Source organism: Mauremys reevesii, linkage group 7, assembly GCF_016161935.1.
Source record: "Mauremys reevesii isolate NIE-2019 linkage group 7, ASM1616193v1, whole genome shotgun sequence".
NCBI classification, from domain to species: domain Eukaryota; kingdom Metazoa; phylum Chordata; order Testudines; family Geoemydidae; genus Mauremys; species Mauremys reevesii.
This window is the reverse complement of record NC_052629.1, coordinates 11,910,776-11,928,453: the sequence shown is the minus strand read 5'-3', so window position 1 is coordinate 11,928,453 and position 17,678 is coordinate 11,910,776. Positions and strand designations below refer to the sequence as shown.

Below are 17,678 nucleotides of genomic sequence, written 5' to 3'. Positions count from 1 at the left end.
TTAAGGTTGCAAAGTCAAGTGCCCAAAAAAAAGGAAACACCAGAATTAAAGGTGGCTTTTGCAATTTAAATTTAGTCCTATTGTATATATGTATTGTAACAGTCCTTATTTATGATCACATATCATTTTGCCTCACAGGATTCTTTCTTCATCCAATGCACAGAGTGGACCTGCTCTAAGGATACAGAGCTGCATAGTAAAGGAGACTGTCTTGTCCATGAAACCATCTCTGTGCAGAAGACCCAGGAGCTTTGGGCAAAGACTGACTGATGTCTCCTGGTTCCACGACACTGTGGAAGTCAGTCTCCGCGGCTTGTCACAGCTTTCCTTAAATTAGCTCCAAAGGCTGGGATGCCAGCAGTGAACAACACACAGAAGAAATCTGGCACAAGGGTAGAAGAGGCATAGCTAAAACCCAGAGCTTCATGGGCAAGTCAGAACTACCTCAATTTTCAGGAAGAGAACCAGCCCAAATGTCATGGACATGGGAGAAGACAAGGTCCAAAATACAGCTTAAATAGCCCATGGTGTATATGTTAGGTAAGAAGAGAATTTTTTATTGCCGTCATTCTTTACCTAATTGCTGGGAAGTTTACAGCTGGCATTGAAATCATTTACAGAATGGATGGAAAGCTGTTCAGGCTTAGCAGGCTGAAAGCCAAGAGTAAGATTTCTACATCATCTATTGTGGAACTTCAGTATGCTGATGACAACGCAATCTTTCCCCCACTCTGAGAAAGATCTTCAAACTATCTTGAATGTGATTGCTGATGCTTACGCATGTCTTAGTTTCACTCTTAATATCAAGAAGACTAAATTACTCTATCAGCCCTCTCCAAATGAGGTATTACATGCCTCATCTATCAAAAAAAATCAATGGAGTAGCACTGGAGACTGTCGATCACTTCCTCTACCTTGGAAGTATCTTTCATCCCAGGCAGATATTGATGCAGAAACTCAACATTGCCTGAGCTGTGCCAGTGTATCTTTTTCTCGTTTACGACACAGGGTTTTTGAAGATCACAGCATTCAAACAGACACCAAGCTTCTTGTTTATCAAGCCATTATTCTCCCAACCCTGTTGTATGGTCCAAAAATTGGACAACTGATAGACACCTCTTGAAAGTCCTTGAGAGGCACCATTAATGCTGCCTTCGTAAGATCCTGAAGATCAAATGGGAAGAGGGGTGCACCAATATTAGTGTTCTGGAAGAGGCAAAGACCACCAGTATCAAGGCAATGGTCATCCATCAGCAATTCCACTGGACTGGTCACATTGTCCAGATGACAGACCATCGCCTCCCAAAACAGGTCCTTTTCTCTCAGCTGAAAGAAGGATACGGTAACATGGGTGGACAATGGAAGCGTTATAAGGACTTGCTGAAGGAAAACCTAAAAAAGCGTAATATTGACATTGACACGTGGGAGACACTTGCCAGGATCACTTAAAATGGAGTGAAATCCTACGTGATGGTCCCCTGCATTTTGAACTTGCTCGCCGACAAGCTGAACAGGACAAGAGATGCAGGAGGAAGGAGAGACTGGCTCCCAGTCATGGTCAACAGCTTTCAGGCTCAGCAGGAGGCATCTGCCCTCATTGTAATAGAACTGGTGGTTCAAGGATTGGCCTTATTAGCCACCTGAGGACCCATAACTCCCATGGAAAATGATCATACTCGGTAATGAGTGACTGCCCATCATATGTTAGGTGTATGGGGATAGAGCACCAGTTAGAGATCTCAGTATAAATTTTCAAGTGAAAATGAATTTGGTGGACTCATTCCAGATAGCAAATTAACATTTGTCCAAACACTACAGCCACCAAGCAGTCTAAAATGATTAGCAATCTGTAAAGGTTCAAAGAAAAAATATTTCACGAATGCTTCAGGATTAGGTGAGATGTGTGGGTGACAGTATGTTAGATGATGGGCAAATTAGCTGGTGTTATTTGAGCTTTAACAAGCACTGCTTGGAGAAGGTTCTACTGTCTAGCCTGCTCTGAGTGGCACATCTGCCATGAACGGAAATATGCAGAGGCCAAAATTCTCTAATAATTTGACAAATTTTCAATTACCACATTTACTTACTCATGCTAACACTTTCAACACTTGCATATTTTTCTATCACAAGCTTCACAAAACCAAAACTTTGAATTACTAATAGTAATTGAATCATTAGTAGGCATACAATTCTGTCATGGTGGTCACCATTGTCATGGAACCCAGGAATTTTGCCATTTACTTCAACTCCACCATGAAAGCTCACCATCATCACAGAACCACGAATTATGACATTTATCCTGCTGCCATGCATTAACACCTCATTAGTTCACTTTGATCTAGTCCTCTTTGAATGCCATTGCCCCCAGTAATCTCCCCCCAACTCACTCAATGCCATTATCCCTCAACCCCCTCGATCCCTGACCCCACTCTGGGCCCAGTCCCCCACACCCCAGCTTGTCACCGGGGGAAGAGTGATCAGGATGAGATGCAGCGGGCTTGAGCTGATCTCTGCAGAGCAACTGGCCAGAGCCGTGCTTTTCCTGCTAGGACGAAGGGGCTTCTCCAGACTAGGCTCTTGGAGACTGGGACCTGCCAAGTGAAGCACCAAGCGTGGGTAGCAAGTCCCAGCAACCAGCTACGGAGGGAGATAGGAAAAGGGGGGAGAAATTGAGGTCCAGGGGACCTACAAGAAGGAAGAAAATGGGAGCTGCCACCACAGGGAACCCAGCCCTGCCCTTCTAGGAGCTCTACATTGAGTGGAAGAGAGGACAGGGTATCTCCCTCCCCCGCATTCAAGCACTGATTAAGTTAGCTGGTTCAATTTGATCTAGTCCTGTTTCAAAGAGGAAACAGGACTAGATCAAATTGAACCAACTAACTGTTAATCATAGACTCTTTGAATTTTCAAAACAAGCTAACTGCTAATGCATGGCAGCTGGGTGCACAAGGTTGCCATGATCATATGGTGAAGTCATCTATTTTTTACTGTGACTATGCCATGAATTATGTGTAATTGTACCATGACAACATCATATCCCTAATCATTATAAAAGGAACGATACCAAACTACCCTTGCAATATTATCTTTTTACAAAATGTTGTAGTAACTGCAATTATAGCATGTCACTAGAAACAGTGATTTAATTGACAACTGTTCATTTTAAATACAACTTTTGCTAACCCAACTAGCTGTTAGAAGTTAAAAAGAAATACTCACACAGGGAGGAAACAGTTCAATGTCTTTGTGGAGTGGTTTAATCCAATCTAGTGGAGCATTTTCTCCATTGCCATAATCGATATATAACACTTGTGCTTTCTTCTGCAAGATATCCACCTTTTTTACCAGTACTCTGTTCCAGGTCTACACGTGAACAAATGATATTCTGGATGTAAAAACACAACTACACACTCATTATATTCTCCACAAAAGGAATAAGTTCAGGAATTACTTTTATTCCACCACGTTGGCAACAAACTAAAAAATATTGATCAGTTCTGAAGAACAAAAGACTCATCGTATCGCAATAGTTTTAGGCAAAAGCCATCTGAAAAAGAATTAGGTTTTGTCACTAAGACAAGGTTCATTTCAAAGGAAAAAAAACATTCAGGATTCACAGCAAGTCTGCGCCAAAGAAATTTCCACCTCCTTCCCCCAAGACAGACACCACGTATCATTACAGTGCTTCTAACAGCCTAAGAGTCTGGTAGCACTGAGAGAAAGAAGAAGAAGGAGGAAAGAAGAAAGTGTAGGAGGAGATGAAGAAGGGGAGGAATAAGTTGTTTTACGAACAACAAAACTGCTGTCAGGCAAGTCAGGCCACACACCAGGTAAGACTCAGAAGTAAATGGGGAGGGTCAAATGACCTGCACGAAGGTTAAAAAAATGGAGGTATAGCCCTTATTTGCAGGTTGTCCCTTTGTACCAATAGCAAGATAGTCCATCCTGGTAAGTATTTTGACTTGCTTAGGGTCTGTTTGAAAAAAAAAACAAAAACAAAAAAACAACAAAAACTTAAAAAAAATTACTTGAAAATGATCTGCTCTTGGACAAAGAAAACTCTCTCAAAAGACAAGAATTTCTACAAAGCTGGAATTCAGAATGTGCAAGAGTACAGTATAAGCTACACCCACTTTCCAAATGCTACAACAGATTCATCACTCAATGCAAGTGCTGATAACAATGGGAGTTACATGCAACACAAAACAGAATATATAAAACTGAGTGAACACACACAATTTAAAAGTATTTAAAACATTTAGATATTTACAATCCCACATTCTTTAAAAAATGTTTACCAGGCCCCAAATAAAAGAAAGTTACCTGATCCAGAGAATATTTTGCAACACAAACTTCCCCTTTGATAGGAATATATTCCTCTTGGTTAACAATATTTGCATAACAATCTTTCAGTTTCACAGTAAGTTTGTTGATATGTTCTAAAACTTCTGAAGAATAGACCTGTATGTAAAATTCACTTGGGTTCCTGAATTCTGTGACTGTACCCTAAAAAGAAAAGCCATAGTACTGAAGTATCTAACATTAATACTTATCAATAACTTACCATGTTTACTATTTAATGGACACACGAAGAGCGTCTATATACTATAAATATTCTCTATCAGATGCTACTACTGATGCCAGGAATACCCAATTCTAGAATACCACCCACACCCCTTTTATAGCAGTTCCATCTAAAGATGGAACAACTTTTAAAAAGATGGGCCAGGATTGCTATCCACATTTCACAGGTGAGGAAACAGGCATACAGTGATAAAGTGACTTGTCCAAGAAATAGATATGAACAACACAGAAGATGCTGACAGTGAAATGTATCAGTATTTTCCAAAAATAAATTTAATCATGCAATGAGTGGCAAGGAGAAAGTACCTGTATTTCCATATCTTTTTTGAGCCCTAGATTTTGCAGGTCAGAAAGCATTATTTTCTTGAAATCATCTTCTATCTTGTGTGCATCAACAGGTGTCACCCTGCCCTATTTAGAAACAAATATAGGTGACTTCTAAATTGGAATTGTCTACATATTACCCACTTGAGGGCAAGCCTTTAAAGCATTTATGCTTAATTAATTTTCAAAAGTACGCAAGTCCAACTTTCAAAAGTGACTTAGGTACTGAAGAGTTTAAGTCTCCGAGAAAGTGAACTTAGGTGCTTTTGAAAATTTTATGCCTAAACACTATAAAGAGCACAAAGACACTACCTTCCTTCAACTCTTCACCGCTTGCTCAGAATAGCAACTCTTCTGACAAAAGCGAGCACTGTTCTATACAGAGTTGTTTGAAAGCACCAGGTACAGGCATACAGTTTTGAAGTCTAAGCCCTGGTCTACCCTACGAGTTTAGGTCGAATTTAGCAGCATTAGAACAGTTTAACCCTGCACCCGTCCACATGACGAAGCCATTTTTGTTGACTTAGAGGGATCTTCAAATCTATTTCTGTACTCCTCCCCAACAAGGGGATTAGCGCTGAAATCGACATTGCCGGGTCAAATTTGGGGTAGTATGGACACAATTCGATGGTATTGGCCTCCGGGAGCTATCCCAGAGTGCTCCATTGTGACCGCCCTGGACAGCAATCTCAGCTCAGATGCACTGGCCAGGTAGACAGGAAAAGCCCCATGAACTTTTGAATTTCATTTCCTGTTTGACCAGCATGGCAAGCTGATCAGCACAGGTGACGATGCAGAGCTCATCAGCACAGGTGACTATGCAGTCCCAGAATCACAAAAGAGCTCCAGCATGGTCCAAACGGGAGGCATTGGATCTGATCGCTGTTTGGGGAGACAAATCCATGCTATCAGAACTCCATTCCAAAAGACGATATGCCAAAATATTTGAAAAAATCTCCAAGGGCATAATGGACACAGACTACAACAGGGACCCACAGCAGTGCCGTGTGAAAATTAAGGAGCTCAGGCAAGCCTACCAAAAAACCAAAGAGGCAAACGGCCACTCCAGGTCAGACCCCCAGATAATGCTGCTTCTATGATGAGCTGCATGCAATCTGGGGGTGGGGGAGCCCTACCACTACCCCCACCCCTGTCCGTGGACACCTGCAAGGAGGGAGTCTCATGCAACAGAGATGAGGATTTTGGGGATGCAGAAGATGAGGATAGTGCATAGCACGCAAGTGGAGAAACCATTCTCCCCAACAGCCAGGAACTGTTTATCACCCTGGAGACAATATGCCCCCAACCCTCCCAAGGCAGGCTCACGGACCATGAAGCCAGAGAAGGCACCTCTGGTGAGTGTACCTTTGTAAATATAATGCATGGTTTAAAAGCAAGCATGTTTAATGATTCATTTGCCCTGAAGACTTGGAATGCATTCGCAGCCAGTATAGCCCCTCCTTTTAAATGGCCAACCCAATGGGTGCTTGGTATGGGAAAGGAGGGCGCTGCTTTTGAAACCAATCCCACAGGTAATGAAGGTTGAAGAAGCCGAAAAACTATGGCTTACCATGGCTGCCAGCAAGCTAAATTCTGTTGCCCGGCCCCCTGTATGTGTGATCTCTCACACCAAACCAGCAGGCCCTCAATATAAGAGGCAAAATGCCACTTGAACCAAAAGTACATGTGCTATGTAATGTTAACAGTTTGGTTCACCATGAAAGTGTCTACCCATTGTTCTCTAAAATCTGTCTTTTTAAATACTACTCTCCCTTTTTTCCTCCCGCAGCTGCAAATGTTTCAACGCTCCCCCTATCATCTCCGTCCCAGAGGCTAGTGCAGATAAGACAGCAAAAAAACCTGCACTCGTGATGAAATGTTCTCTGAGCTCATGCAGTCCTCCTGCACTGAAAGAGCTCAGAAGAATGCGTGGAGGCAACCAATGTCAGAGTCCAAGAAAGCAGAAAATGAACGCGAGGACAGGAGGGATAAGCGAGATGAGAGGTGCAGGATGCAATGCTGAGGCTACTGGGGGAATCAAACTGATATGCTCCGGCGTCTGGTGGAGCTGCAGGAAAGGCAGCAGCACAGACCGCCGCTGCTGTCCCTGTGTAACTGCCCACCCTCCTCAAGTTCCATATCTTCCTCACCCAGATGCCCAAGAATGCAGGGGGAGGGGGAGCTCCATGCACCCAACTACTCCACCCCAGAGGATTGCCCAAGCAACAGAAGGCTGGCATTCAATAAGTTTTGAAGTGCAGTGTGACCTTGTCCTTCCCTCCATCATCCCACCTGGTGCTGCCCTCCTCCCCCACCCCTCCCGTGCTACCTTGGGAGTTCCCCCCACCCATTTGTGTCATGAATTAATAAAGAATGCATGAATTTGAAACAATAATGATTTTATTGCCTCTGCAAGCGGTGATCGAAGGGGGGAGGGGAGGGGAGGGGAGGGCAGTTGGCTTACAGGGAAGTAGAGTGAACCAAGGGGGCGGGTTTTCATCAAGGAGAAACAAACAGAACTTTCACACCATAGCCTGGCTAGTCATGAAATTGGTTTTCAAAGCGTCTGCGATGTGCAGCATGCCCTACTGTGCTCTTCTAATCGCCCTGGTGTCTGGCTACGCATAATCAGCGGCCAGGCGATTTGCCTCAACCTCTCACCCTGCCATAAACGTCTCCACCTTACTCTCAGATATTGTGGAGCACACAGCAAGCGGCAATAACAATTGGAATATTAGTTTCGCTGAGGTCTAAACGAGTTAGTAAACTGCGCCAGCGCACTTTTAAGCATCCAAATGCTCATTCTACCACCATTCAGTTGAACAGCTCCTTACTACTGTCCAGGCTGCCTGTGTATGGCTTCATGAGCCCTGGCATTAAGGGGTTAGCTGGGTCCCAGAGGATAACTATAGGCATTTCAACATCTCCAACAGTTATTTTCTAGTCTGGGAAGAAAGTCCCTTCATGCAGCTGTTCAAACAGACCAGAGTTCCTGAAGATGCGAGCATCATGGACCTTTCCCAGCCATCCCACGTTGATGTTGGTGAAATGTCCCTTATGATCCGCCAGTACTTGCAGCACCATTGAGAAGTACCCCTTGCAGTTTATGCACTGGCTGCCAAGGTGGTCCAGTCTCAAGATAGGGATATGAGTTCCGTCTGTCGCCCCACCACACTTAGGGAATCCCATTGCAGCAAAGCCACCCAATATGACCTGCACATTTCCCAGAGTCACTACCCTTGATAGCAGCAGCTCAGTGATTGTGTTGGCTACTTGGATCACAGCAGCCCCCTCAGTAGACTTACCCACTCCAAATTGATTCCCGACTGACCGGTAGCTGTCTGGCATTGCAAGCTTCCATAGGGCTATCGCCACTTATTTGTGAACTGTGAGGCCTGCTCTCATCTTGGTATTCTTGCGCTTCAGGGCAGGGGAAAGCAAGTCACAAAGTTCCATGAAAGTGCCCTTATGCATGCGAAAGTTTCGCAGCCACTGGGAATCATACCAGACCTGCAACACTATGCGGTCACACGAGTCTGTGCTTGTTTCCCGGGCCCAGAACCAGCATTCCATGGCATGAACCTACCCCATTACCACCATAATGTTCAAATTGCCAGGGCCCGCGCTTTGAGAGAAGTCTGTGTCCATGTCCTCATGACTATCGTGATCGCGTTGTCGTCATCTCCTCACCTGCTTTTGCAGGTTCTGGTTCCGCACATAACGCACGAGGTGTTTACAATGCTCACAACAGCAGCGGTGAGCTGAGCGGGCTCCATGCTCGCCATGGTATGGCATCTGCAGGAGAGCAGAGTTGCAGCAGAAGCGGTGGATGACAATAGGTATTTAAACCAAACGACAAGAGGACCTGCGAGGTGGATTCATGGCACCAGGAGAGCAGCGGAAGCAGTGGTTGGATGACAACGATTAGCAGGCTTACTGCACCGTCTGCTGAAAGCAGTATGGCGTCTGCACGGAAAAAAGACGCGAAACAATTGTCTTCCTTTGCTTTCATGGAGGGAGGGGCGGCTGACGACATGTACCCAAAACCACCCACAACAATGTTTTTTGCCCCATCAGGCATTGGGAGCTCAACCCAGAATTCCAATGGGCAGTGGAGACTGTGGGATAGCTACCCACAGCGCAACGCTCTGAAAGTCGACACTAGCCATGGTACTGTGGATGCACTCCGCCAACTTAATGCGCTTAGTGGGGACACACACAATCGACTGTATAAAAATCGCTTCCTAAAAATCGACTTCTATAAATTCGACCTAATTTCGCAGTGTAGACATACCCTAAAAGAGCAGCAATTGCCTTTGGTATTGGATAACTTACCAATTAAAAAAAAAAAAAGTAGGGCTGCTTTGTTTAAGAATTTAACATGACCTGCAAATCTAAATGAAATTAAATACGACTTGGTCTTCCTGCAGCATTAGAAACAACATAAAAATAGGACTCAGAAGCTGCTACAGCTCTAATACAGTATGACCACATATGCCTTCTTTCCAAGTAGTTCCAAAAGCCCACATCCTCAAAAAGGTATTTAGGCACTTACTCCCACTGATTTCAATATATATCTAATTTGCTCAGACCATAATAAAATGGCATCATATCTAATTTGTACCTTACTATAATATCATAAAATACTCTCTCTTCTGTACACGAGAAAAGGGATTCCAATAATAGCTTATAAGCCTACCCGTATACTGGGATCCACATCTACTACAGCTTTTCTTTGACATCCTATATTGTAAGATGCATTTTTCAATGCAAGAATAAAATGTATTAAATTTCCTTCGCTGTATTAGTTGGCAGTGCAGGTTGGATTTAAAGTAGAAAAAGTAAACAGAAAACTAATTACTGGAAAGCTCAGATATATTTATACCCAATAGTTTGTACAGACTAGTTTCCCTCCATTTACCTTCCAAAAAGGAAAAAGTTATGATGGAAGTTGGGTGAAACCTTGATGAAGCTGATGGCCATGACAGTGCCCTTCATTAAGGATAAACGTAAGAAACAGTTAAGCTACTTTTTTGGAGTAAGATAACTGAAATAATAGGAGCAACTGCCCAAAACACAGACAATATGCAAGGCCAGTTGAAATCTGAAATACTGGAGATGGAATACAAACACAAGGGCTGGGTATTGTCTGCTGACAGAAGCAGCAGAAGAGAAAGCTAAGAGAGGGCTTTTTGACAAGAGTGCTAGCTGGAAAGAATCCTGAAACTGCAAGCAAAGAAAATGCCTCTCATTTTCTTACTCTGGGAAGCAGGACTATGTGTACATTCTAAAGCAACAGTATTGCATCAAAGAAATACTGGACTCATCAATTTCTCTTCCTAGTGGAAACAACGCACACGTTCCCGCCTGGGCTAAAAAGGGTAACAATATACACTGTGTTAGGAAACATCAGCATGTACGTAATGTTTTAGATGTAGACATTTTATATTTATGTCTCCCCTCCAATCAGAACCTCCACTACCTATGCCATCTGTCATACTCTCTCCTGACACAGGTAAGATCCAGCAATAATTGAAGTCTACTTTTGTAAAAAACTTCAGTTTTAACAAAGTATCAGAGGGGTAGCCGTGTTAGTCTGGATCTGTAAAAGCAACAAAGAATCCTGTGGCACCTTATAGACTAACAGACGTTCTGCAGCATGAGCTTTCGTGGGTGAATACCCACTTCTTCAGATGCAAGTGGTGGAAATTTCCAGGGGCAGGTTTATATATGCAAGCAAGAAGCAAGCTAGAGATAACGAGGTTAGTTCAATCAGGGAGGATGAGGCCCTGTTCTAGCAGTTGAGGTGTGAAAACCAAGGGAGGAGAAACTGGTTCTGTAATTGGCAAGCCATTCACAGTCTTTGTTTAATCCTGAGCCGATGGTGTCAAATTTGCAGATGAACTGGAGCTCAGCAGTTTCTCTTTGAAGTCTGGTCCTGAAGTTTTTTTGCTGCAGGATGGCCACCTTAAGATCTGCTATTGTGTGGCCAGGGAGGTTGAAGTGTTCTCCTACAGGTTTTTGTATATTGCCATTCCTAATATCTGATTTGTGTCCATTTATCCTTTTCCTTAGAGACTGTCCAGTTTGGCCGATGTACATAGCAGAGGGGCATTGCTGGCATATGATGGCATATATTACATTGGTGGACGTGCAGGTGAATGAACCGGTGATGGTGTGGCTGATCTGGTTAGATCCTGTGATGGTGTTACTGGTGTAGATATGTGGGCAGAGTTGGCATCGAGGTTTGTTGCATGGGTTGGTTCCTGAGCTAGAGTTACTATGGTGCGGTGTGCAGTTACTGGTGAGAATATGCTTCAGGTTGGCAGGTTGTCTGTGGGCGAGGACTGGCCTGCCACCCAAAGCCTGTGAAAGTGTGGGATCATTCTCCAGGATGGGTTGTAGATCCCTGATGATGCGCTGGAGGGGTTTTAGCTGGGGACTGTATGTGATGGCCAGTGGAGTCCTGTTGGTTTCTTTCTTGGGTTTGTCTTGCAGTAGGAGGCTTCTGGGTACACGTCTGGCTCTGTTGATCTGTCTCCTTATTTCCTCGTGCGGGTACTGTAGTTTTGAGAATGCTTGGTGGAGATTTTGTAGGTGTTGGTCTCTGTCTGTGGGGTTAGAGCAGATGCGGTTGTACCTCAGTGCTTGGCTGTAGACAATGGATCTTGTGGTGTGCCCGGGATGGAAGCTGGAGGCATGAAGGTAGGCATAGCGGTCGGTAGGTTTTCGGTATAGGGTGGTGTTAATGTGTCCATCAATTATTTGCACCGTAGTGTCTAGGAAGTGGACCTCCCGTGTAGATTGGTCCAGGCTGAGGTTGATGGTGGGGTGGAAGCTGTTGAAATCGTGGTGGAATTTTTCCAGAGTCTCTTTCCCATGGGTCCAGATGATGAAGATGTCATCAATGTAGCGTAGGTAGAGAAGGGGCGTGAGTGGACGGGAGCTGAGGGATGTTTTAACAAACATTTTGGAATGCTGCTTAGACTAGCTCGTTTGATTTGAAGCAACACTGTATTTTGAAGCGATCAAAATTTCTTAACTTCCTATTCTCTTCACTATAGTGAGTTGAGCATTACAATGTTTAAAACATGTTACAGTAACACATTAAATTTAAATACATCATTATTATATCCAGCCTGCAGTGGGCTTCTCTAAAAACCAGAGCCAATTAAGATAAAAGTTAACATTCTGTACCTTAAAATCAATGTCATTCTTAATTTCACCAGGCAACTTGGCATTATCTTCACTTTTCTTTAAACTGAAATAAAGCAGCTGATTAAACTATTAAAGAATGTCACAACAGTATTCAAGAACAAGCAAATAAAGAATCAAACCATTTTAGTAACAGGTACTTATAGCAATATGAGTGTCAATCTGCATCCTAGATCCTCAATAAAGACTGCTTAATAAAGTAAGGTAAAGGCCATCTTACTTTATTTTTTTAAAACCATACTGCACAGCTGGTATCTAGCAGTAACAGTTCTTGCATCTGACGACAACTGGGGGAGGTTTTTAAACGTACATTTAATATACACGCATGCTGAGGTGTGTCTCTTTTTGTAGTGATCAGATTTTTTTTACTTTCTTGACAAGAAAATTAATGCAACTTCACTGCTAATTATTACAGAACTTAAAACAAATAATCTGGGCCAAAAAGTTCTCACACTACGCTGAACAGCAGCAGTGTGGTGTACCAGCTCCTCTATGAAACTTGTCTTCTCCAGAATCTCAGCTCTCTTTCTTCTTTAAGTCTCTAGTTATGGTTCTGACAAAAACCTCAAAAAACACTAAATGAGAGTTTAGACTTGACCTCAAGTTAATTGGCAATTAACAGGTTTGTAAAGGCTGGTGTGGATGCTTCACCAAAGGTCTGTTCCAGGGTACAAATATTTGTTCTTTACCTTGACTGAATCCCAAGATAAAGAGCGAAATGTTTGTATCCATGGAACCCAGTGGTGAGCTGGAGCCAGTTCGCAGGAACGGGTTGTTAAATTTAGAAGCCCTTTTAGAACCGGTTGTCCTGCGCAGGACAACTGGTTCTAAAAGGGCTTCTAAATTTAACAACTGGTTTGTTGAAGCGATCCAGAAGCGTAGCTAGGCGGGGAGCAGGTAGAGCGGCCACTTCCCATGAGCACATTATCCAAAAGTGGCACCTTAGGCGCCAACCCCATGGGTGCTCCAGCTCCCCGCCCCACTTCTCCCCCTCCTCCCCTGGATGCTCTGCCGTGCTTCTCCCACTCCCCCGACTTCCCATGAATCAGCTGTTCACACGGGAAGCCTGGGAGGGCTGAGAAGCAGTGTGGCGACTTCATATTCAGGCCCAGGGAGGAAGAGACAGAGCAGAGGTGAGCTGGGGTGGGGGGTGGGGCACCCACGCCGCAGCAGATAACCCGGGGGCGTGCAGGGGAACCGCTCCCCGTCCCAGCTCATCTCCGCTCTGCCGCCGCCTCCCTGGGCCTGAGCACGAAGCTACCACTTGCTTCTCAGCCCTCCCAGGCTTCCCACGCGAACAGCTAATTCACAGGACGCGGGGGGGGGGGGGGGGGGCGGTGAGCTCAGCCTGACCCAGTGCTCCAGGCGCTGTGCGGCGGCAGGACAGGGGTCCCAGGGAGCCATCAGGAATGAGAGGAGGGGTTGGATGGGGCAGTGGGGGGCAATCAGGGGACAGGGAAGGGAGGTGGATGGGGCAGGAGTCCCGGGGGGCAGGCCATGAGAAGGAACCGGTTGTTAAGATTTTGGCAGCTCATCACTGATGGAACCCCTCCTCTCTCACTAGAGAGCACACATCATTGGATGAAATTTTGTCCCTACTGAAGTCAATGGCAAAACTCCCACTGATTTAAATACAGCAGGATTTCATTCCATGTAACCACAGTTATTGCACATATGGAAGAGTAGAATAAAGCAAGCATGTAATAGATTTGAACTTCTTCTAACACTATGTAGCAGCTGAAAATAGAGGTAGCACCACAGTGACATGTAGGCTCTGGCTGCAAAAATCTATATTATTAGTCAGGTAACAAGAGGCAGAAAAAAAAAAATCAGCTTGACTTTTCCCACCCCAAATTCATTTGCAGTGTTGTAACTTATAAGAGAGATGTTTTCACTTGTAAACTCAGCAAATTTTATATTTAGCCATTCAGGGACAGTATAAAGCGGTAAGAGGTCATTTTCAGTCACCTTTCTGAGCCTTTTTTTTTTTTTTTTTTTTAATTTCCAGCCCTCTCCTTCCTCATTTTCTTATGATGTTCAGATTTACAATGATGTGGAATATCTTTCAGTACAAGACCAAGCAACATAAATCATCTAAAAGTATCTTAATTATAGCTAAAAAAAGTAGAATTAAATCAAGAGTAATTCTCATTTGCCTATTTTTAAGATTCTCTGAGTTACAAGATATTGCTTTAACATCCTAAACTTACTTTTGTTTAATTGGCTTGCATACAATACCATGCACAGACCAATCTTTCTTCTGGCAGTCTGTAGAGCAATAATATGTCTGTTTACATTGAGAACATCTCAGGTCTCCTAAAATTAACAACAACAACAAAAAGTCAGTACTGTGCCTAACCTAAGGAAAGGAAGAGGCACAATCTCAATTTAAAAAAAAAAAAAAAAAGTAATTTGCAGTGCTGTATCTGTGCTGGACCCAGAATGTGAGAGGGACAAGATACGTGAGGTAATATCTTTTATTGAACCAACTTGTGATGGTGAAAGGGACAAGCTTTCAAGGCTCGAAAGCCTGTCCCTTTCATCCACACAAGTTGGTCCAATAAAAGGTATTATCTCATCCACCTTCTCTCTCTCAAAAAGAGCTGTCAAGTTATGGTATACATATTTATTATTAACTTAATATACCATTATCTTTTTGTTTTAGAAGGCCAGTCTGTACTGCATTAATTTTTCACTTAAGCATTTGCTTTTTTCATCGGTGTGGTATCACTGTGGATTTTCAAAGCATGGACTCATTGATTGATTTGCCTGATTAATAGTTTTGTCTGATGCTTTTGAAATCCTTGCTATTTATATGTTTGACAGAATTACTATGCCAATTTAAATATCACTTTCTTTCAAAGTGAAAGTCTGGGGAAGATGGCTTAATATCTACATTTTTATAAGAGCCTTTTGCACATATATACTTGAAAGCCTAGTCCAACTTGAGTACTGTGTGTGCAGGCCTAAAGGATAGTAATACAGGCTTACCATACAGACCACAATGATGGCAAGTAGTCATCCGAGGGGTCAGCATTAACGAATTAAATAGTTTTGAATCGTAGCTTATAGATAAAATATTCTCAGGGGAATTCTGTATCTTTTTCTGCTTTGTGTGAAGCAAGTCAGAATTGGAGCTCTGTAAGAGAACACAAATCTCAATATTTTTAAACAGGAACTCAAAGCCCTAAAGCAGTAATATTCTAATACGGAATACCTACAATTCTAGAACTGCTTACCCCAGTATAGAAAAGTAGCAGATAAAGCTACCAAATTAAGTTTTCAGTATTGAGCAAGTTTTATTCAATTAAGGTCCTGACCACACTTTAAAATTGCTATTTAAATTGAGACATTTAAAGCAGATTTCTTAATTTTTTAAAACTAACATAGAGCTGTTTCACTTAAGCAAACTGTGGATCATGATCATTTAGGGGTACCATTTGATTAACAAGAGAAGATGCCAGGATCAACAGAGAGATTGAACAATTCTTTTCATAGTACAAATTTGTCTAGCTCCTAAATGCTTTAATCCAGTAAGAAATTTCAACCTTTAAAATGTAAACAGTTTTATTCCTTCAGTGAAACAATTTACCTGTTTATAAACTTAAATAATTATGCCAGAACATCTGTTATGCTGCAATTGGGTTACAGCAATATTTTGGATTACCTATATAAGAAGATTCACCCATTTTGACTCTAAGGGATATACACTTACAATAAGGGGCGAACAGTAACTCCTTACTTAATGTTTATTTTCCACTACATGCATCTGATGAAGTGGGCTATAGCCCATGAAAGCTTATGCTCTAATAAATTTGTTAGTCTCTAAGGTGCCATAAGTACTTCTGTCCTTTTCACTTAACGTTGTAGTTATGTTACTGAAAAATGCAACTTTAAGTGAAACGATGTTAAAAACGAATCCAATTTTCCCATAAGATTTAATGGGAAAGCAGGGGGTTAGGTTCCAAGGAAATTTTTTGGGGGCAAACAAAAGGCATTATATACTGTACAGTACTGTACTGTGGTTAGGGAGTGCCCCTGGCTTACCCCACACAGGCACAACGGAATCACCTTTGCAGCTGCAGCAGCAGCAGCTTCCCCAGAGAAGAACAGGCGCCGACTTTGCCAGGGGATGCTCTCCCCGTCCCCGCTCCACTCCAGGCCCACCTCTTCCCGTCCCCGCTCCACTCCAGGCCCACCTCTTCCCGTCCCCGCTCCACTCCAGGCCCACCTCTTCCCAGGGCCGCCCAGAGGATTCCGGGGGCCCGGGGTCTTCGGCGGCGGGGGGCCCTTCCGTTCCGGGACCCGCCGCCGAAGTGCCCCGAAGACCCGCGGCGGGAGCCCCCCGCCACCCAAGGACCGCCGCCGGGGCACCCCCCGCCGAAGTGCAGCCCGGTCTTCGGCGGTAATTCGGCAGGGGGGGTGTCCCCGCCGCGGGTCTTCGGGGCACTTCGGCGGCAGGTCCCGGAACGGAAGGGGCCCCCCGCCGCCGAAGACCGGGCTGCGCTTCGGCGGCGGGTCCCGCTTCCCCCCCGCCCCAGCCTCTTACCCCCGGATCCCTCCTCACCCGGAGTCTCAGCGCCTCGCTGGAACAGCCGCAGCGTGCGGCCGGCGGGGCCTGAGCTCCGTCCCGCTCCGAGCCGCGTGGTGAAGGGGCGGGGCTGGGAGCCCCACGCCGAGCGGAGGGAGCTGAGCTCAGCCTGGAGCTCCCAGCCCCGCCCCCTGACCACGCGGCTCTGAGCGGGGCGGGGCTCAGGGGCCCCGGCAGAGACTCGGCGCTTGATGCGCTGAGGCTCCAGGAGAGAGGTGGAGGCGGGAGCCTCCGCTGTTCTCTTGGGGGCTCCTGCGGAGCCTGGGGCAAATTGCCCTCTTTGCCCCCCCCTCTGGGCGGCCCTGCCTCTTCCCGTCCCCGCTCCATCTCCTCTCCTGAGCACACCGCATCCCCGCTCCTCCCTCGCCCTAAAGTTCTAACTGCCACCAAACAGCTGTTTGGCGACGGTTAGGACTTTCTGGGAAGGAGGGGGAGGAGCAGGGAAGCGCTGCGTCTCCACTCCTCTCCCTCCCTCCCAGAAAGTCCAAAGCATTGGTAGGGAGGGTGAGGAGCAGGTAAGTGCCGCATCCCCGCTCCTCCCCCGCCCTAAAGTTCTAACTGCCACCAAACAGCTGTTTGGCGGTGGTTAGGACTTTCTGGGAGGGAGGGGGAGGAACGGGGAAGCGCTGCATCTCCACTCCTCTCCCCTCCCTCCCAGAAAGTCCTAAGCGCCGCCAAACAGCTTGTTGGTGGTGGGGGAAGCGCTGGGAGGGAGGGGGAAGAGGCAGAGAAGAGGAACTTGTGCAATACTCTCTTGTCAAGTCACTGCTTTTTCACAGAATCTTACAAGCAGTGGACAGAGCAGGCAGCCAAACAATGTTATAAGGGAGCACTGCACTTTAAACAAGCATGTTCCTTAATTGAGCAGCAATGTAACTTTGAAACAACGTTAAGCGGGAGGACATTAAATAAGGAGTTACTGTATCTGTGCCATGCCAAGAGTCCGACATTATTGTGATATCAG

General features: G+C 44.8%; 1 protein-coding gene across 4 annotated transcripts in view; it reads right to left on the bottom strand.

The window, feature by feature from the left end:
* The window catches only part of TDRD1 (tudor domain containing 1), a 60,807-nt gene that overhangs the window by 30,488 nt on the left and 12,641 nt on the right, over positions 1-17,678 (bottom strand). For all 4 annotated transcript variants that reach the window (XM_039482561.1, XM_039482559.1, XM_039482560.1 and 1 more), the window contains 6 exons: positions 15,115-15,262; positions 14,334-14,439; positions 12,106-12,169; positions 4,891-4,995; positions 4,324-4,506; positions 3,220-3,363 (listed from right to left, as the gene is read on the bottom strand). In XM_039482561.1, coding sequence (XP_039338495.1) covers positions 3,220-3,363; positions 4,324-4,506; positions 4,891-4,995; positions 12,106-12,169; positions 14,334-14,439; positions 15,115-15,262 — 750 coding nt within the window. The remainder of the gene's footprint in view (positions 1-3,219; positions 3,364-4,323; positions 4,507-4,890; positions 4,996-12,105; positions 12,170-14,333; positions 14,440-15,114; positions 15,263-17,678) is intronic.